Raw genomic sequence first — 22622 nt, forward strand, 5'->3', positions numbered from 1 at the left:
CAATCAAATCAACCTTGGCTTAACAGCTTTATCCTTAAATCAACCACAATTACGTGAGCATTCACATATAAATCATGTCCATAAGTAATCATGGCCTTTTGGCCTCACATACCTAATATCAATTCAATCCTTATGCCATTAACGTAACTACATATTTTGCCCATATCCCTAATTGGGCAGTCCATTCATCATAATTTGGCACAGTCCTTAATTCATAATTCATATCACACCATAGGTAGGCCACTTGCATTAAGTCCTACATACCATGGGTTCCAACACAATGCCATATGTGGCTCCCCACAAATCACACAAACAGAAATTTCCTATTCCAGGTAACAATTAGCCTAGGCATCCTCATCTAGGCACACAATCATAATTGTTATCTAACCTAGGTAGATACCTTTAGGCAAACATACATATACATACACATTAATTCTCTAGCCTAGGTATTCTCAGCTAGGCATACCTTATACACATATATATTTTCTAGCCTAGGTTCATTAGTCTACGCATGCATTTTTTATCCTAGTACCATGGCAGCACAACTATCATGCAGTATGCATTACGTGCATTTAACTTATATCCAACTCACCTTGACAATCAAAGGCATACTGCAATCAAGCTCAACCTTTAGCCTCTAACCATCCTCCAGCTCACAAACGCATTGATAGCTTCCATTCTCCCCTTAATTAAACCAAAATGTTACAAAATTATTTATTTCTTAGCATTCTAAAATATCCTAGCTTTTCAGAAATACCTAAATACAATATATAAGCTCAATTTTCCAACAAATAAGCTAAACACTTACCTTAGAAGCTGGGTTGCCCAAATCTAAAGTCCAAATCTCTAATAAACTCAAGGGAAAAAGTTTGGCCAAATTTGAAAATATTTAAATCTAAGGTTATTAACCGTTTAAATAAAAAATCAATTAGTAAGAATGCATAATCTTATCTCCAGATTGTTTCCCAAGCTTAGATCTAACTCAAATGGGCTCTAAATGGCATTTGGGGGGCTTAGGGTTTGAAGAGGGTAGAGAAAGAATGAGAAAAAAGGCTAAGAGAAAGAAATAGGGTGGAATGGCTTGAAACCCCTTTTTCTTTTTGCCTTTTCTCTCTTATGTATTGATACATTTGGCAATGTATCGATACATCCACCCTATTTCGAATAAATGTATCAATACATTAAGGCAATGTATCGATACATTTCAGGCAGAATGGTTTCAGGTGCTCTCTGCTTCAAATGTATCGATACATTGAGGCAATGTATTGATACATATTGATCTTTTGCTAAATCTATTGATACATCCTTAAATGTATCGATAAAATTCCTCTAAAACACCTCCTATTGTTCTTCCTACCAAGAATGTATTGACACATTGGGGAATATATCAATATACTTTCCTATGTAGGCAGTTTTAAGTATCCCAAACTTCCAAAAATCCAACTTAACACCCAAAAATCTATTCTCTGTTAATCTTATACCTCAAATAACTTGTATAATCAAAATTCTCATATATATATCCTCAAACATGCAATAAATTAAATCAAATCCTCAATCCATAGGTTTAATTCATCATTTTCATCGATATTTACCTTAATGGCATACTTAGATGTCAAAGTGCCTAACATCTACATAATTTCATTAAAGATCTTAATTTACCCTCCACATTCATAGCCATTTATCTCTAAACATAATCATATTCATCAAAACTTAAATAACTCCTTAAGTTACTTGGCCAACATCACGTATAGGCCATGTTAAAAAAATCAAGGGAGTTACATTCTCCCTTCCTTATAAAATTTCATCCTCGAATTTTTGTTCAATCTGAGTAATGAGCCTTTAAATTATTTACAAGCATTGCCAATGTTGAATAATTCAAGCATCATATAAAATCAAGCTTGACCGAGCTTATTGCAACATCTCATGGGTATGCATTATTAATGGGAACCTTGAGCTCTAATCATATTCATTGATATACATCAAGTCATATCATGTGGTCCACAGGTGTACGTAACAATGATGACCATCATTCAAAACAAAATCATTGTGATTATGTGTCTCCATATCAAATAAAATTAGTCAAGGGCCTTTTCCTTGCCTTTCTTGATCAAAATCATATTAATTCATTAAACAGGGTTCATATTTCATACATGTCTTACTTTTCGATCACAAAGCATTAATCTCCATCCTCAAAATTTTACACCTCAAAACACATCGATGCTCTATTAAACTTTTGGTCTTAAAAGTATCAATCTAGTTAAATTTATCAAATCGACATAATAATCTCTGAGAGACTCCATAATCTAGCTTATCAGCTTTTGGCATATTTTCGAGCATGCACGTCATGAGCTCCTTCTCAAAATCATGATCTAACACTTAGGGTGCTTTTTGCAGCCTTTACCAAAACCAATCAATAATTGTTGTCCCTTTTTGAGTCTGCACATACACAGAGGAAGCATTTAAGTAGAGTTGCAATCAAATCAGCAAATTAATCGTTTGAGCTCTGAGTAATTAATGTGTCTTATTAAATAGTAAGGGCCTTGGTTGTTTCCTCACTATTTCCATTTACTAAGGTCTACTTATAGCTTCCCTTTAGACATCACATATTTTCAAGAGCCAATATTGCCAATCAAACTCATATAAGAAACTTAACTCACAATCAGTACTCGTTAAACACAAAATGTTGACCATAAGTATGACTTCGAACTTATTTAGTTGTCCCTTCTAACTTACGAATCATAACTCCAATTACAGTGGATCACAATCCAATATTTGCCTTGTCATTATTAGGTAATTTTTCACTTTTGTGTGCCTTACATCCATAGGCACATTAAGACTAGAACATCATTGGATCTACACATTGGCAAGAAATCATTGTCTCAAAACCACATTCTTGTGTATTCTTATCTTCACAGTGATTCCATACATTGCGTGACATGTTAGTCCAATGCTCCAACATTCATACATATTCATTAACTCCCATTCATAGCTTTCTTTACAGGCATATACTCGTATATGACTCGACTACTCACTAGCCACTCATAGTCATTCAAATTTGACTTCTTAATCAGGCTTAATTTCATCTTATCGAATATATCTTTCACCCTAGTAATCAGCCTCCTTATCTAGGCTTATATCCATTATCTCAATCTGATTCATTGATTAAACAAATCCTAGGAAACTTACTCAAATAACGTTGCCCGTAAAGAAATATAAAAGGGCGATCCTCCCTGGATAGTATCAAATATTTACTTCATCATAACAAATACGTCCAGTGATAAAATCACTAACGACTTATCATAATCATCGTCCAATGTTGAAGCCACTAATAGAATATCAAAGTCATGGGGTAGGAATCTTCTCCCTACCAAACCCATGTCATACATGTTATCATCCTTCCCACAAGGTCAACACTTGATTTGCTGCGATGAGGTTCAAAACTTTGGGCATAAGGTCATGTTTATAGCCACAATCGCCCGTACTTTACTTAAGATATGTTCATTCAAACCACAATCACTAAACCAAGGGATCTTGAAGCATACTCCAAGTTGGGCCATAAATTTAAAATCATAACCTTCCAAAATTCAAAATCAGTTTTGAGTATGTTAGTCATTGACAATATCACCCACAATTCAAATTTTGATCGGGCCACCAACCCTAAGTGTATCTTTCCATCAAATCTCAACTTCGTGGCTCACATCTTTAATGAAAAATCCATCCGAGGATTAAAAATCAAAGGCTTATTCTCAAAGCCATTCATAACTTCAACAATTCCATTTTTTCTAAGGAGCATTTTAGCTCATTGGTCCCAATGGACATTGTTATCAAATCTCCCAAAGTGTCCTTGTCCTCAATCTGGACCATGTAGGACTAGCTTAGCATATTTACAATCAATTTCCCATAACTCTTCGTGATCGTCATAACAGTAACCATATTTTTCCCCCATGATTTGGGAAACTCAAATCATTTTTAATAGCAATCTAATGTGTTTGCCACATCAATCCATATTACCAAATCTGTCAAGGTGTCCTAGTCTTAATCCAGACTATACAGGACTTATGTACACATTCCACCAATTAAAACAAATCCCTCTATGAGACATTTTCTTCCATATCATACACACATAAATTCATAACCTTTAAAACTCCACAAATACACTCACATATTCAATAAGCTTCCAAGGGTTCATGATCATGTAATCTGCAATTTACAAGGCTTGCTTTCCTTTGCAAATACTTACTCAAAAATCTCAACTTAGATATGTGTTCTCCACATTTATATGATATGCCAAAATCATCTTTTAGGCATATCTCAATTCTAATTAATCATACACCTTATCATCATAATAACTAGTACGGCTTAGTTAGGCAATCATTTCCAAATATTTATCATTTTCAAATCATCAAATTGTAAATCCTTCAATTGCTGAATTTCACGATCACATGGCAACCTTCATTTAGTTCAATGTCCCTAATAATTTGTAAAGGGCATTCGGTGACAGGTCCTCTTATGGACTGCATCGTAACCTCTCTATCTCCACATTGACTTTATGCATTGTTTAATGCAGTCAATCATGCCCATTTGGTGAAACTTAAGCTCTTCCTTGGAGCTAATTCTCTTATTAGCCTCATCAAGTCATGACCATATGTCCCGTATGATAAACATCGACGCTTGCCTTTTGGCTAATTCATGTACCTATTAGTTTGGGTCGATCGTCCATAATCCAAAACACAGAACGACTAAGCATTAACACAGTGCACATTTCTCAATGCATATCTAAATATAGAAATTGTTGTCAGAGGCATTCAAGCTTTTTCTTTTAACATGTCATCTAAATTTAGTGGACCTAACAAACCCACCTCATCCATCATGATCAAAAGTCACAGGGCTCATTCCTATTAACATCTCTTTAAGAGCATCTTGCCGTAAAATCCTATTACTGGTGGTTGGTCCTTTCAGGGTGGCATGCTCACCCAGACCAAAACATCACCCATCAAACTCAAAGGTAGGCTGGTTACTAAAACTTAGGATTTCATGTAGCCTTCTACTCATAATTAATGTTGCAATCACCAACCATGAACAAGACTCTACATTACTCTTAACACTCTACTGACACACATAAGACAGCCTAAGACTCTCTAACCTAGCCACGTTGATGCCATCTTTGTCACGACCTAAACCCGAGGGCCATGATCGGCGCATGAATACAACATGCAAGCCCCTTAGAGCCAAGCAAGCCTCAGAGTTCAAATTCAAACATAAATAGCCAAGGGATTTAACAGTCAAATACTCATAATAAATCCAATTATAATACATTATCCCTAGCTCCCAATCCATACAATTATACATAAAGCCATACATTAGCCACCAAATCAGGTTCATACAAAACAACACTTAAATAATTCAAATGGCAAATCGTGCCTGACATATTTTTCAAACTAATCAAATTTGAAGGTAGAAGGCCCATACAAACTTAGCAAAGTGATACGTTGGGAGGCAGACCAACTGGATGCCAATTACGTGTCCATCCAATCAACAACACTTGCCAAATAACCTTATGTCTTCTCTTATATGCACATGGTGCAATAGAGGGGTGAGTCATCTAATACTCTATGAGGGGATTCTGTCACAACATAATATTTTTACATATAAATATATTTAGGCCTATCTATCAATAAGACATTCATTGTCAAACATCTCCAACTCAAAAGTGCAAGGATCATCCTAGTATCCTACATGCACAACTCATAATATCAAATCTTGTTGGATCACATCTCAATAGCGTATTATATCCACAATTCTCAAGTTTCGTGTTCTCACATCAAATCATATCAAATGAAGGTTTACCCTTAAAACCATTACAATCAAACTAGGCTTTATAGGCACACCTTAGTTGTTGAACCCAACCTCAAATCTCCTTTACAAATTTGCTTATCTTGAAGCTTTCTATCAAATCTCATTCATAGTGGTCACCACATATTCATATTTCAATCAAATCATGCCATCCCCAATGCATGTCATCATAGTGAAACCAAATCAAATAAGTGGTCATTCCTTGGACACAATCAGATCATGCACGATGACCAACCGACAAAGAAACAAATCACGTGCAAAGCAAGGCCATTGGGTAGAGAAATAGATCACTCATGTGTCGAAAAAACAGGTTGAGAATAGATCATGCATGTGCCGAAGCAATGAAAGGAGAACAGATCACGCACAATGTCGAAACAGCTGATGGAGAATCATATCATTGACAGGAGGAATCTCTTAACGTCGACATCACTTGAAGTAATCTCAACAGATGGCATAAAAGCATTGCAGGCAGGAATCGTATGCAGGTTTAGTGCAACCGTCCCCACTTACCATCATCCCTACAAGCACACAAAGTCACAAGGCATGGGACTCCACTCCACCTCAAGTCAAATCAACGTTCGAAATCCATCCTTTGGATAGAACACATATCCATAAATCAGGCCATCTTGCCTATGGCATTCCATATGTCCACATCAAATCACATTCAAATTCATCAAGCTTCAGTCATCTCTAAGCTTGGTATAATTCCAAATGCCTTCAAACCTCTAATGCATCATCAAACCAAATATAATCAATCTCTAGGCCTTCATGTCCATAACCGCAAATGGTTATTAATCATATTCAATCAAATCAACCTTGGCTTAACAGCCTTATACTTATCCATAAATCAAACACAATTACATGGGCATTCACACATAAATCATGTCCACAAGCAGTCATGGCTCTTCGGGCTCACATGCTTAACATCACTTCAATCATTGTACGATTAACCCAAATACATATTATGCCCATATTCCTAATTAGGTAGTCCATTCATCATAATTTGGCATAGTCCTTAATTCATAATTTGTATCACACCATGGGTAGGCCTCTTGCTTTAGGTTCTACATACCATGGGTTCCAACACAATGCCATCATGTGGCTCACCACAAATCACACAGACATAAATTTTCTATTCCAGTTAACAAATTAGCCTAGCCATCCTTATTTAGGCACACAATCATAATTGGTATCTAGCTTAGGCACATACCTCTATGCAAGCATACATATAGATATATACATACACATTAACTCTCTAGCCTACTTATTCTCATCTAGGCATACCTTATACACACATATATAGTTTTCTAGCCTAGGTTCATCTGTCTAGGCATGCATTTTTTATCCTAGTACCATGGCAGTGCACCTATCGTGCATTTAACTTACATCCCACTCACCTTGACAATTGGAGGCACACTGCAATCAAGCTCAACCTTTAGCCTTCAACTGTCTTCTAGCTCACAAACGAATCTATAGCCTCCATTCTCCCCTTGAACAAATCAAAATGTTACAAAATTACTTATTTCCTAGTTTTCGAAAATATCCTAACCTTCAAAAAATATCCAAATTTAATACATAAGGTTAATCTTCTAACAAATGAGATAAACCTTTGCCATAGAAGCTAGGTTACCCAAATCTAAACTCCAAATCTTCAATAAACTCAAGGGAGAGAGTTTGACCAAATCTGAAAATATTTGAATTTGATGTTATTAACTAATTAAATCAAAAATCAATTGGTAAAAATGCATAATCTTACCTCTGAATTTTTTCCCAAGCTTGGATCTAACTCAAATAGGCTCTAAATGGCATTTGGGCGCTTAAGGTTCGAAAAGGGTAGATAAAGAACGAGAAAAAAGGCTGAGAGAAAGAAATGTGTATCGCTACATCTGCCTTAATTTCAAATAAAGGTATCGATACATTAAGGCAACGTATCGATACATTTTGGGTAGAATGCTCTCAGGTACTCTCTACTTCAAATGTATCGATACATTGAGACAATGTATCGATACATGTTCACCCTCTACCAAATCTATCAATACATCTTTAAATGTATCAATAGAATTCCTCCAAAACACCTCATGTTGTTTTTCTTGCCAACAATATATCAATACATTTTCCCTTCTAGGCAGTTTTAAGTCTTCCAAACTTTCAAAATCCAACTTAACACACAAAAATCTATTCACTATTAATCTTCTACCTTAAATAACTTATATAAATAAAAATCCTCATACGTATATCCTCAAACATGCATCAAATTAAACCAAATCCTCAATCTATAGGATTAATTCCTTACTTTCATCAACATTTACCTGAATGGCATACTTAGATGTCAAAGTGCCAAACATCTACATAATTTCATTAAGGATCTTAATTTGCCCCCCACATTCATAGCCATTTATTTCTAAAAATAATCATATTCATCAAAACTTAAATAACTCCTCAACTCACTTGGCCAACATCATGTATAAGCCATGTTAAAAAAGTCAAGGGTGTTACACTAACCTAAAATGCCATAAGTCAAATTGTTTATACATTTTTTGCAAGCATTGGGAAAAGAATCAAATAGGAAATGTACAAGCTTATCAAAACTAAATTTGGAAAGATTTTGTTCATCTTGATAGCCCTGTAGGAAGTATAAGCCTGAGGAAACTTTAGAAACCCATACCTTCCATCAGAGGAGATCTTGAAGAACACAGAGTTTATCAATGAAAAGGACACAAGCTTTTTAACAAGATGTAAGCTTAGTTACTAATACAAGATTGAAGCAAAATGAAAGAAAACACAAGACATTGTTTAAAGTTAACAAAGAAGTTAATTTGACTGTCCTTCTATGAGTCATAATAGCTTTGGCATTGTTAGGTAGATGAACATAACAATTTTTGACTAGTTTGCAGAACCAAAGTTAGCTAATGAGCACAATATATGATTAGCAGCGCCAATATCCATAACCCAAGAATTTTGTTTAATCATGAATTGATTGACATTCCTATATTTAGGTGGAAGGTCTTTTGTAGTATTAAAACAAGAATGGCCAGAAATAATACATGGAAAAGGTAAGTTATTTAGGGAAGGCTTTGCCTGTTGAGTGTTTGATGAATTGTCTCTACAATCGTCATTATTTGTACCATTCTTATTGTGAAAAGTCATCAATTTTTGAACTTGGTGTTTAATGAGTTACATCTGGGACATGGAACTTGAACCAATGAGCTCATTATCTTGATCTGATTGTGAAGAACCTCTTGTTGAACAATCATTTCTAATAGCAGCACTATTTACTATTCATTTTTATTTCTGGAAATTATCCATGCCTTCTGTAAATTTGAAGTCTTTAGGAAATCCTATTAACCTATAGCATTTTTCCTTTACATGGCCCTTCTTTCGATAATGACTACATATCAATTCTGCCTTAGGAAGAAGTTTTCTTTCTATCATCTATAGTAGTTATCATAACCGATGACTCTATTGTTGGATTTAACTAAATCAATAAGCTCTTTTGAGATTCTTCTCCTGAAACCATGTTATATGCTTTGTCCAACGTTCGAAGAGGCTTCATTGATATTATTTGGGATCTTAATGCAAAAAAGATTTCATTAAGTCTACTGAGTAACTTAAAGACCATACTCTTTTGATATTGGTTCAAGTATTTGTTGAAGTAGGTTAGATTACATTTACCACATTCACGTGCGGTAATGGGCGAAAATTTCTTAATTCTTCCTAAATACCTTTCTACTCAATGAAATATGAATCCACAGTTTTAGTTCCTTCTTTTATATTGCCTGGAGTGTATTGTAAATTGCACAAATGAGTGTCATCAGATTGTGCAAAATTTTGCTTAAAAGTATTCCATATTTCTAAAGTATTATCCATGTAGAAAACAGTCAATGCAATTGGAGGTGTAAAAAAGTCTAAAAGCCATGCCATTATTAAGTTGTTGCATCAAGTCTAGGAACTAAACAAAGGATCTATTATACTTGGTTTAGCTATTGTTCCATCAGGAAAACCAACCTTATTCCTTATTGACAAGGCTAGTTTAACAATCCAGTCTAAGCAATGTAGTTGTTAGAGGTAAGCTTGAGATTAATTGCCACTGATCCATGATTATCAGTGTGGTGAAAGATCCTTTAGATATGAGGTGGTAGATGTTGGAGATTGGATCGTTGTGCATAGATATGTTTGTGCAAACCATGTATTCTAAAAATTTTTCTTTAATGAAAGCAAGCAATCCAAATACACAAGTGGAATTCACACATCATAATTATTTCAAATTCATGTAATCACATCCTTAGATATAAAGAATCTATGAAGAATGAAGAACATACATTTTCTTGATCCTGTTTCTCAAATTTGATTCACATTGACAAGCAACGTATGGCAAATTTTCTCCTTGATCCCATTTTAATTGGGCAAAATAATGCACATAACAATTGTAGCGATATCTCTTAGCTTTCCAATGCCTTTAAAATCACATCGTTTGGACCTCCAAAGCAAAAGCTATGCCCAAATTACCAAAATAGGTTTTTCCTATGCAAGATTCTCGATTCTTGACTCCTAATGACTTGTAGTGAATTCACTACCACACCAAAGATTGATTTTTCAACCGAATAAACTTACCACTTATTCTATAAGAATGGCTTGCAACTTGAACCTTGAGTGGACTAGGTCTAGAATACTAAAATACAATATGGTAACTTATGTATTCTCTCTTTTCTTCTTAGAAGTAATGGCTAGTTTTCTTTGTCAAAGGACTCAAGAAAAACAACCAAGAAAGGGAGAAAAGAAGAGAGGTGTGGCCAAGCAACTGAAAAAGGGAGGTACGGCCAACCCTAGTTGCAAAAGAAAAGGAGACGATTAGATTTTGCTGCCATGAAAAAATTAAACTTTTCACCCCTTTTTGTAAGACTTCTTGATTGAAAAGTTTTATAAAAAACAAAACTCGTTTTGAATCAATCTTGACCATCCATTTAGAATTATGGATGCATCATACATACTTCGTAATTATCAAAATTATAAAATAAAGAATAAAGAATTTAATTTTTTTAATATAATTTTAAGTTTATGATAAAATAAACTCCTTATTGAATAATAACTCTATTTTATTATTATCCGTTTTTATTAAAAGGAATTAATAATAAAATAAAAAAGTCATAGTCAAACATGGAGTTTTTATTTTATCAATATGGATGTCTACATTCACTTTTGTAAGAGTCCTCCAACATTATCTTAATTTAAGACAACTTTTGTCTTAAATAAAACAATACATATATGCTTGTCTAAATTATAACAACTCTTCTCTTAATTAAGACAACCATGTTTTCTTGTCTTAATTAAGACAAACATTTTACTTGTCCGAATTAAGACAAATATGTTAAGTTACCAATTTTGTACATAAATTTAAATAATTAATTAAAGCATGCATTCCATCTTAAACAAGTTGAATTCTTCAAAGTTAAGTGGAGAATCTATTTGGACATAGATATTACAATCTCCAATAAACTTAGAATCATTTTTAATGTCATTAAGATAATTCAAGTTTATTAATCATGAAATCACTCCACCATAGATTCATGGTTGCACTCTTGGATAATCTACAATTACAAAAATAATCCAATATTTAATGTTCATTATTGGTTGTACAATTGCAAACCTTCTATTACGAACCCTCCTAGCTATCCATGGATAAAAGGAGAATTACCGTTTTATCTTTTATATTAAATTTTGTCCCTTAGTCTCAAATTTCATCCAATTAGTGATCCAATACTCTAGATCTAATTTTTTGAGTATCTAAATATGATGCATAGCTAGTTCATCAATCACTGAGCTTAGATTAATCACTAATCTTCTTGAGATTGCTAGAAGTGATGTTAATGCTACGAACTCCATATATTGGATATATGTTCCATAATGCTCACCTTAATTATAATCTCAACATATGGAATCTAGATCAACACAATATGATGATCATGCCCATGTTATTTCAAAGATTATAAGAAGATAAAACATGAGTCTACTATCCATTAGGATTTCGATTTTACCATAAATGAATGTATAAGTGTGAATCAAGTTTTAAGTAACAGTCAAACTTAAACTTGATTCTCACATGATTCCAATTCATATTATAATATCATTAGCTAAAGTCAACTACTTCAATGACTTAAGACTCATCATTCACTTCAAGTGAATCACATTTCTTAAGTTAGAAGTAATCTGGATACTACAGCCTTAACACAATAAATGCTTTCCAGCTTTCTTATATGGTTGTGAATAAATTTTAGATTCAATTAAAATAAATCTCTTATGTTTGACTCTTCATACAAATATATTTTAATATCTCAATAGAATCATGGTACTTTTATAAGTAGAAAATAAATGCTTACTTAAAATAAAATCTTCATTATATTGTCAAAATGTAATTTCATTAAAATAAATGGAATAAACAGAGCAATATTACTTATTTTCAGGCACCCACATTCTCAAAATCCTATAGATCTAGGGTTTGATGAGTTATTTCTCATGGTTTATGAATCCTCAGCCATGAACATAGTATCAAAACTTCAATCAGTAATAAGATTTCAGAATTAGCAAGTCGAGATTCCAACTACTAAAGAAAATAAACTCCAAGTAAATCAACAAATTGCCTATCAATTCATGATCTACAAAATTGACATACGATTTACAAATCAAACAAATGAAAAACAAGAATTAAATCAGTAGATGAGTTGAATCAATTGCAAAACCTCAAGTAGATTTGAAGAAGATCAATTTTCGTGAATCCCTATCTAACATGGCTCTGACACCATAAGAGAAGTAGCGAAAGTTTGAGGGAATAAATATAGAAGAATTGTTTATATTATTATCAATAATGTATTAATTACAGATTTTAGCTTATATACATGGGTCAAAAAGTAAAGTCAAGTCTGTTATAAAAGGAGGGAAACATGAAACTAAAAATAAAAGTTAGTTACAGACTAACTAACCTCCTAATTACCATAAGTAAAACAGTAAAAGCTCAATAAAATAAATACTCAACACTTGTCTACTATTCTTTTATACACACATTTAGCACATATGCTTCTTTTAAGTAGTCATATAAGTTACACGTGCTTTCCTTCTTCTTTAAATACTTTACTCTACAATTGTGATTTTGTAACTAATTTCCATAGTTTTTCATTCTAGAATAATAACAATGTCATTTGAAAATAATGACAATTGATTGACATTATAATAAGCATGAGGAATCGTGTATTTATGGAAAAAAATCTCCATACTGAAAACTTGATGAAACGTTTCATACAAACCTATTTTTCACTTAATATGAACAGAAAAATGTCAAAAAATTGTTTATGACTTCTACTAATGTTGGAAACCTTCTTATTTTGTGTTGTTAAATTTCTTTAAGCAAGTGTACGTATCGCAACAAGTAACATAGAAGTAAGTAGAGTGTCGAATCTCATAGGGAATTGCACTAACTTAAGCTAAGTACTAAAATTGAGGCAAACTAATTTTATCCAAGTAATCAAAAGTAAAAGATTAATTAAAAATAAAATTGAATTAACAAATTAAAACTAATAGTTCAAAGGCAAAAGTCACTAGAGAGACAATTAATTAACAGCCTAGGATTATGATATTTTTTAACACTTCATCAAAATTCTCTTTGTCTCTCTAGACATATTTTAACGGACTAAGTTACCAATGTAGAGTCCTAAGTTATTTATAAGTCTTTATCGAAGTGCTCATAAAAATATCTCTCTCAATTAATTTACTATATGCCTATGTAAATTCAACAGGAGACAAATTCATTAAGTTTGTGCTCTAATCTTGGGTACATTCAACATGTAAGTATATGTCTATCTTATATGCAAATCAAATCACCTAAGTAATTATGAATACATGCTATTCCATCCATGAACTAATCTAAGCTCCCTTCGTCAAGTTATATTTAGATATGCAAATTAATTTAATTGGTGATTAAGTAATTAGAATCATTAAACACAGAATTGGAATAAATAACTCATATTCCATTGAAATAAAGCAAAAGAGCAATTAAAAATCCAAATTACATGTTGAGTTCAATCATAATCCTAGAAAAAGTAAATTAGTTCATAACATTCATAGAAAACATCATCCAAAGAAAATTAACCACCAATCCAAGTCAAAATAAGTAAGAGAAAAACAAAAGTAGAGAGAAAAATTAAGAATTAAAGCTTTTGAATTTCAAATCTTTTTTGAATTCTCTTGCTTTCTTGCTTTGTTTCTGACCTTTCTTTCTCTAAAATAGTTGCTCTTTATCTCCCCTTGAAAACCTATGAAAAAGGCTCTTTTTATCCTTTTCAATAAACGCTTGAATTAAAATCCTGTAAATGCAGAATTTTTGAAAACACGATGGGCACCATGACTTTCCCCCTGCTCTGGGTTTCATGTATGGGTGCTTTATTCTGCTAGGTGCCGCAGCCTTGCTTCACCAGCACCATGACACTATGATCTCTGGTCCACTATGGTGCCATGTTACCTCAAGAGAGCCGTAGCCTTCACTCTTCTAGGCCGTAACCTCCACTCTTCTAGGCTGCAGCCTTCACTTCCTAATGCTACCTTGTGCTGAAATTACAACAATCTAGCCTCCTGTAATGCAATTTTTACCTTGATCTGATCCAAACTAGAAAAAGTGATTAACATGAAAGTTCTATCCTATCTCTCAGCCTCCCAATAGCTCAAGAATCATATCAATTGGACTTTTTAAGCATAATTAATACTCAAAATACTACAACATATACAAACAAGCTATCACCATACTTGCACGAATTATCACCAAATAAAACCTTTTCATAATATTTCCTACAAAAGCAGTAAAAGAGATCAACAAACACTAAACTTAAAATAATTAAAACAACTTAACATAAAATTAAACTAAAATAACTTAAACTAAAATATTTAACATGCATTGACTTTAATTAAAAAAAAACCATGCTACTGTGATTAATTTGTAAGTTAAAATTCTACTATGCAAGTATACGTATCGAATAGATAGTATATTAACAAGCAGAGTATCGATCCCACAGGGAATTGATCTAAAATTTTACTAAGTACTAAAATTAGAACAATTTAGTTTTACTCAAATAATTAAAATCTGAATTCTAATTGAACTAAAAATTACGCAACTAAAACTAATTTAATTACAAATTAACGCAACAAGATAATTGGGCAAACAGAAAATCAAACAAGCCTAGGATTACAATATCCCTCACACTTCATCTAAATCTACCTCTCTTCTTAACTTATTTCAATGGGTTGAATTGCTAACCTAGAGTCCTAAATTATTTATAAGGGTTCTCTTGACTCATCTTATAAAAATATCTATTTTAACTAAAATACTATATCCCTATGTGAATTGAAATTAAAATAGACTCATTCAGTTCAAGCTCTAATCTGGCTACATATGGCCTATAGGTATATCCCTATCCTATACGCAAATCAATTGATATGATCATATGCTATCCCAATTTTAGTCTAAACTAAACTCCCTTTCCCAAGTTTGTTTAGGTTCCTAGATCAATTTAATTGGTAGCCATGCAATTAAAAGCATTAAGCACAAATCAGAATAAGCAATTCGAATCCCATTAAACATAAGTAAGAAAGAGATTAAAAGTTGGATTACATGTGAGTTCAATTGCAATCCTAAAAAAATAATTTAGATCATAGTATCTAATAAAAATAATATCCAAAGAAATTTAGCCATGAATCCAAGTCAAAGAAAATAAGAAAAACACAAAAGTAAAGAGAGAAAACTAATAGTTAGAGTTTTGTGATCTTGATTCTCCCTCCAATTCTCTTGTTTTCTTGGCTTTTTTCTTGGCTTCAAATCTTCAGAATAGTTGCTTGCTGCCCCTCCTCCAAAATCTCTGAAAAAGGCTCCAAATAACCTAATTTTTGAAATCCCGTTAACTTCTCTTATTTTTGGAAAGTCACGCAGCGCTGCGCGCTACTTATCAGCGCTGCAGCGCTGAGCTCTCTGGAAATTTGTATGTGTGCTTCCTTTCATCAATGCTGCAGCCTGTTCTCCAGCGTTGTGACAGTCTATCAACTTTAAACCTGAGTTTCACCCTGATTACTACCTTTTTTTATTTTTCACACCTTTAAAGGTTGTTTTATCCAAGATGGAAATTGTTGTCCTTGTTTGGAATGAGAATAAACTTCTTGAGAGTGAGGAATAAGTGACTGTGGGTGGGGTTGTGTTTGTTGTGGGCAAGAACATGAACTAGTCTCTCTTGTAAGAAAATTTGACATAGTGCCTGATTTTTAATGCTTTGTCTTTGCCATCGTAGTAAAGTTTTCTGTTGGAAAATTACCACAATTAAAAGTTAGCACAAAGAAAAAAACTTATGCTAAAATAAAAGATAAAGCCATAGGTTTAGGAAGAACAAGGAAAATAACTATTAAAAGCAACATCTATACATATTTAAACTAAATAAAGAGAGTCCAAATTAAGAATACAACCTTGAGCAACATCCAAAGATGTGTCATTAGTTATCTCTTTGAATAGTATCTAGTGATTTATTGATTGTTAATCGATGTCACCCCTTAAATAACAAATACTATCATCACTAATACTGATAATAGGAACCAAAAAGGAAACATTTCGCTCATTATCAATTTCCCATGCATGTTTTTCATTTGATCCAAACATATCATATAAGTCTCTTAGACCACTAAGCTTGATAACAGCATGCCAATTCTTCTCAATTGGATCTTGAATGTAAAAATTTTGCTGCACTTGAGATGCCAATACAAAAGGATCATTTTGACTAGTCAATCCTTCTCAATTATTACAAGTCTTACAAGGGCACAAAATCAATCCTCCCTTCAACCCATTTGCAAATGCAAAACCAACAAATTGCCTAACTCCAATGTTTTTCTTAATCTAGAGCAACACATCCAAATCTTATCTATCACCTTTATAGAACTACTCAAATTCATTGAAAAAACAACTTTTTGAAAAGTAAGTCTACTCATGATAATTGTGCAAACTATCCAGTTAGGTAATAAAGGCATATAAATTATATATTTATCTTAATAAGGACAAATAAAATATTTCTATGCATGTCTACAATTTAAAGTATCCAAAGGGAAACACGAAACCTCTCACTAGATTCAAAGAGGGAGGCTTGAGTACTGTTACTAGCTAGAAAAAGTATGATAGCTAAAAAAAAAATACTAATAATATTATACTAATAATGAATAGCTTGGAAATGTGTTATTTTGTAAAAATATCTTCACAACATAAATAATAATAACCTATATGATGTTTTCAATGTAAATAGAATGATAATATTTTCGAAAATAGTTGTTAACTACTATTAAGACATTTGGTAATCAAACATATTTTAATTTTGGCATGTAGTATAAATGCAAGGATGTTAACTAAATGCACCAAAAACAACAACATATGCTAGTTAATTATTCTTTGTCAAAGTCAATTACAAAATCAACAATGTTAAAAGACAACATCTAATGTAAAACCAAGGAGCACCATGCGACGAGAGAGATTATTTTTATTTTGCATGGCCACAAACTCAATCAAAAACTGAAAGATCATATGTTAGCAAAAGCCTAATTGGGCCCAATCAAGACAAGCAAAAGCCCAAAACTATCAAAACAACTCCTGAACAATGACAAAAGCTAATCCAGGTGATAAATAAGATAATAAAATATATACAAATTAAGTTTCTTTATCAAGGTGAAGGAAATAAATAAAAACAATTGGTTCTAGTTCCTTGTAATCTATTAATTTTCCTGGATTTTTATAGTAATTTTGTCTGCATTCTCCTCTCTTGATTGTTTTAATTAGCTATTAATCAAAGACTTAAGCCTTTAAGTTTATGCAGCATTACTGAAGAAACTTGATTGGTAGATGTACCAAACAAGATGTGATTCAAAATTCATACATGTAAGTTGCACTAATTCTATGTTTACACAGAACTGTTTGATCAAAATAACTAAACCTGAATTTATACAAAAATCATGATCAAATAAAAATGAAAATGAGAGGACAAAAAGAGAGTACCTAAATCAAGGATTACACGAACATGTACATATAAGTTGAAACTTACATAATAAAAACTCTATTTCAACATATAAATTCGGAGAGAAATGAAGTAAGAGAAGAGAGCTGATGAGAGAGAGAGGAAGACCTATACGGTAGGAAAAATGAATTATTAAGACTCACAAAAGGCAGATTGTCTACTTAGACTGCTTGATAATATAATTATGTGGGCCATTATTTTGTGGGCTTCTCTTTCTCTTGCTCACAAATCTGTTTTAATTTATTTTAAGACAAATCTATTTTAATTTACTTTTAAATGATTACATTTTAAATAGTGCAGCTAAGTAAAAATCTATTACATGTTATATTCAGAATTTAGTTACATTAAAATAATTGCAGTAGTAAAAAGCCAAAACTTGTAGTAGTATATTGATTGATGTATACATTGGACTTATCTCCTTCAAAATTGTACAAAATGAAACAGAACTGTTCTTATGAAATTAGCACACTTGATCATTGACTATGATTGATGTATACTTCTTGTCAATGGTTGATATATATTTTTCCAGTCAAGAAACTATATTTGAATCCCCATATGCCTCTATATCACTATATCAATGAACAAGTTAAGATGAGAAGCTTGGCCAATATAACAACATTCGTATAACTATCACTAACCTGACATTCTTTCAAGTATTGAAACAAGTGACCATCAAAAAGTTTGAGCAAGCTTGAACCTTTTTGATTAACAATCACACTTGAATCACAGATCATATTTGAAATGCATGTAATGGTAGTTAGTACAACTCTCATATGCCTAGTTAATGCATCCTTAAATATCAATAGAAACAACATGCTTTCAAGCATCATAAGTTTTACAACCGTCGAAGCCTTAAACCACATAACGGTTTGAGTTATTCATAGCTTTACTACCTATAAAAACCAAATTAATACTTTACTTGTTAAAGTAGATGTCATTAACCAAACAACTTTTTGTAATAAGTAGCAAACCAGTAAATAAAAGTAGCATAAATAGGTATCTGTTTTATTATTTTAATTATTTGTGTGATTATCATTAGTGTTTCTGAAGTAAAAAATTCAAACCAAACACAGCATACAATAAGCTATTAAACAAACACAAGGAAATTATTTTTTCGGTTGTCTCAATAATTTCCAGTTTCAAAGTAAAAGCATGATTTATATTAAAGGAAAAAGATTAGATTATTCATGTAAATTACTAACAAAACAGAACATGTCTATAACATGTCAAACAAATTATCCGAAACTGTTTTTCAATCCAATACATATCACATACAGAGTCATCCATATTTTGTTAAATATAAAAATTATAAAATTTAAGCCATTTGATGTTTATGATATAAGGAGCACCATCTAAAGACTTCCCCCTCTCAAAGCAAGCACCAGATGAAGCACAGAGCCACCCTCAATATTGTACTCACGAGCCGTCTTATCATCTCCAAGCTGCTTGCCAGCATAAATGAGCCTGCAAACATGGAACACATGAGTGCATTACAACATCCAGGCAACTAAGAAATCATAAACCGGATCTGTCAACAATAACAAAAGTGAAGCACTTTTATTATGCTCAAAAATGCATCTTTCAGGTGAATGTTGCACAGATTAAACCAAAATAATGATGCAACTATACAAGTCTATTTCAAAAGAAAAACCCACAGAACAAGATGACTACCTTTGCTGCACAGGTGGAATTCCTTCTTTCTCTTCAACACGTTCCTTAATCCGGTCAATGGTATCAGTTGGCTCAATATCAATCTCAATTTCTTTCCCAGTCAGAGTCTTGACCTTGATCATAGTTCCTCCCCTAAGCCTCAAAACCAAGTGAAGAGTCGACTCCTTTTGGATGTTATAATCTGCAAGAGTTCGACCATCTTCAAGCTGCTTACCAGCAAAAATTAATCTCTGCTGATCAAGAGGGATTCCTTCCTTGTCCTATAAAAGTCGAGTCCACCATTAGTAATTAGCAAACAATTTATTACAGAAGAGTAAAAAAAAGGGTCTAACATAGACACCACTCCAAGCTCTGTCAAGCAGTTCAAATAAAAAGAAAATAAATTAATCACAAAGTAGAGAATTCTTTGTCAATAGATTGTATCCTACTAATCTTGGGTGACTATCACAGTTGTTACGACCACTAAATATAAAGTTAATCCACAATTCCAAAGAAGTCAGATCGAAATATATCATCGGCTAAAAAATCTGAGATAATTTACTCAATGCTAAATAGCATGAAAGTAAAAACAAATCAAGAAGACACAAACATTGTATCTTATTTTGATGTTAGGTGATCATTACAATTTTTTTCGACCATTCAATGTCAAAGTATCTCACCCTAGAAAAAATCTAAGTAAAATTTTCTACCATAAAGTATTTCCCTTCCTAGACAATTTCAATACAGCATCTAATCGATTAGTCCAAACTAGGAACGGAAGCAGCAAAACCGAAGTACGGTCAAAGAGTACAAATTCTTAGCATACAATAGGAACCAAAAAATTAATAAAACCATATTTTCATATACCCATCAATAATTTAAGTTCGAATTCTTTCTTTAAACTTTCCTTTTGGTTTTCTTTGCCTTTCTCGTCAACCAAACAGACAGTCAACTACGAATTCCAAATACAAATTCATTGAAAATAAAAAAAAAAACCATAGAAAAAAAAATTCTTAAAACATAGGAAGAGTTACCCCTCACACGTATCTATAAAAGTATTTCCTAATCGTTTACTTTAAGTTTTCTTATCAACCAAAACACGAAGTCAACTACGAACTCCAGATAATAAGACTAATTCTTTAGACAAACAAAACGAAAATAGTAAAGGAAAAGAACCTGAATCTTAGCCTTGACATTATCGATAGTATCCGAGCTCTCAACCTCGAGGGTGATAGTCTTCCCTGTAAGCGTCTTAACAAAGATCTGCATCTCTTTCTTACTGGGTTTTGGCAAGGAAGGAATTTGATGCTGCAATGCAATTCCGGGGGTGGCTTGGCTATTTTAAGAGAAGAATACTGGGGACTGGGGACTGGGGACTGGGGGGTATTTATTGTTAATTTTTGTGAGAATCTCTAAATCTGTGTTCGATTAGAGACAGAAATACCTAAGTGGTGGGGCCTCATATTTTTTCTTACATGTCAAAGGAAGTCACATAAGGGCGCCAAAATTTCTGGCACCTGCGCTGTTTGGTCCTTTGCCACGTGGCGCTCTTAAAAAGTTCTATCAAAGGGGCCCCGGAATTGGTCCAAAGTGTGGACACATGGGCTGCTTGATCTTTTGCAACGTGGTGCTTTGAAAAAGGGGCCCCGGGGGCGTCTGGTTTGACTCGGATGGATTATTATGCATTTAGTCCCGCACGAGTCCAATGGATTTTGTCCACGTCATCATATTTATATGCGTTGTTTATTGGTGGAGACTGTTATGCTTTTTGGGAGCTTGGTTCTTCATATTTTGGTTTTAATTATGCATTTTCTTTGTTTGTTATATTTCTAGCATTATTATTTTCATTATATTCCTCCCTATTCTTTATGGGTTTGTTTTTTTTTCTTTTCATCTTTGAGTAATTTCAATGAAACAAGGGATTAAAGAGGTTAAATTAAAATATATTAGATCGGGTTTAAGCTGGCTGTAAGTTAGTTATTTTGATTATGTTTAGCTTTTAATGTGTTGGGTTAAGAAAAAATTAAAATGAATTAGATTGGCTTTGACATGTTAGTTAATTATTTCATTGTATTTAGCTTTTCATGTTTTGGGTTAAAAAAGAGAACTTTTTTATTCTAGTTTCTTAATGCCTTAGCAAATGTTAATTATATATTTTTTTCGTTTAATTTAAACAAAATCATTAATCAATTGTGCAGTTGCTTATTGTCAATTTTTTAAAGAGAGTAGCAGGAATGGCTGGTTAAAGACAATATTACAATATTGAATAACAGTATAGATAGTGTTCTTTCACACCTATGCTATTTGTATTTTGGTCTTTAGTATGAATTTTGTGTATTTGTTATGTTTTTGCTATGATTTTCATTTTTTTTCTTCCTATTCTTGATGTGTTTTCTTATTGATTTCTTTGCCCTTTTTCTTCTGCAGGGAATTTTGATCAATAAAGTAATTAAGCAAGTGACATTAATTTGCCCCTTTTCCTTTGTTATATCTGTTTAATTGCCTTTTTTTATATTCTTAGTTTGTGTTGGTGTATTTTTAAAATAAAAGGTTGTGTTACATAATATGACTATTGGATTGTAGATGGGTTTTTTTTTTTGTAAATAGTTATATCTCTTGATAAAATGACAATTGAAAAAACACTTCTAAATCCAAAAGTTATAAGACAATTACAAAAACAGTATAGCTCAAAAGTTTGGATATGAAAAGTTATCTTTTCATATTGTAGTTCAAAAATTATGTTTTATGGAATGAATGGTTATCTTTTTATAAAGTGAATATTGAAACAATATATTTAGTCAAAGATTGTGTCTTACAAAATACAAAGATATCTTTAAGACAAAGAGATGCCTTGATGAAAGGACTGTGTCCTTCAGAAGAGACACTTGCAATCTTATATAAAGGACTTGCTACCAACCATTTTGGCACACCAAAAATAAATAAGACAAAAGTAAAAAATTCAAGAACAATAGAAGTATTATATTTTGAAAATAAATATAAACACTTGGGTTCCTATCATTTATCACAGGAATTCAAATTCCTTAT

At 32.5% G+C, this 22622-nt stretch overlaps 1 protein-coding gene across 1 annotated transcript; it reads right to left on the reverse strand.

The window, feature by feature from the left end:
* Positions 1-19064: 19064 nt before the first annotated feature.
* LOC110420021 (ubiquitin-NEDD8-like protein RUB2) lies at positions 19065-20973 on the reverse strand. Its single transcript, XM_021433174.2, has 3 exons — positions 20754-20973; positions 19599-19858; positions 19065-19391 (listed from the first exon to the last, which is right to left on the reverse strand). The coding sequence occupies exons 1-3, from the start codon at positions 20844-20846 to the stop codon at positions 19280-19282; spliced, it is 465 nt and encodes a 154-aa protein (XP_021288849.1). The 5' UTR covers positions 20847-20973; the 3' UTR covers positions 19065-19279.
* Positions 20974-22622: the final 1649 nt, after the last annotated feature.

The sequence above is a fragment of the Theobroma umbraticum genome, unplaced genomic scaffold (assembly GCF_002168275.2).
Source record: "Theobroma umbraticum cultivar Fairchild unplaced genomic scaffold, ASM216827v3 scaffold_67.0, whole genome shotgun sequence".
Taxonomy (NCBI): domain Eukaryota; kingdom Viridiplantae; phylum Streptophyta; class Magnoliopsida; order Malvales; family Malvaceae; genus Theobroma; species Theobroma umbraticum.

What these genes read in the sequence shown, in the direction of transcription:
- LOC110420021 (XM_021433174.2), bottom strand. Translation starts at nt 20,846, where the DNA reads ATGCAGATCTTTGTTAAGACGCTTACAGGGAAGACTATCACCCTCGAG. An exon ending in ATGTCAAGGCTAAGATTCAG is followed by an intron (nt 19,859 to 20,753) that starts GTTCTTTTCCTT and finishes CGACTTTTATAG; the next exon opens with GACAAGGAAGGAATCCCTCT. An exon ending in ATTCCACCTGTGCAGCAAAG is followed by an intron (nt 19,392 to 19,598) that starts GTAGTCATCTTG and finishes CCATGTTTGCAG; the next exon opens with GCTCATTTATGCTGGCAAGC.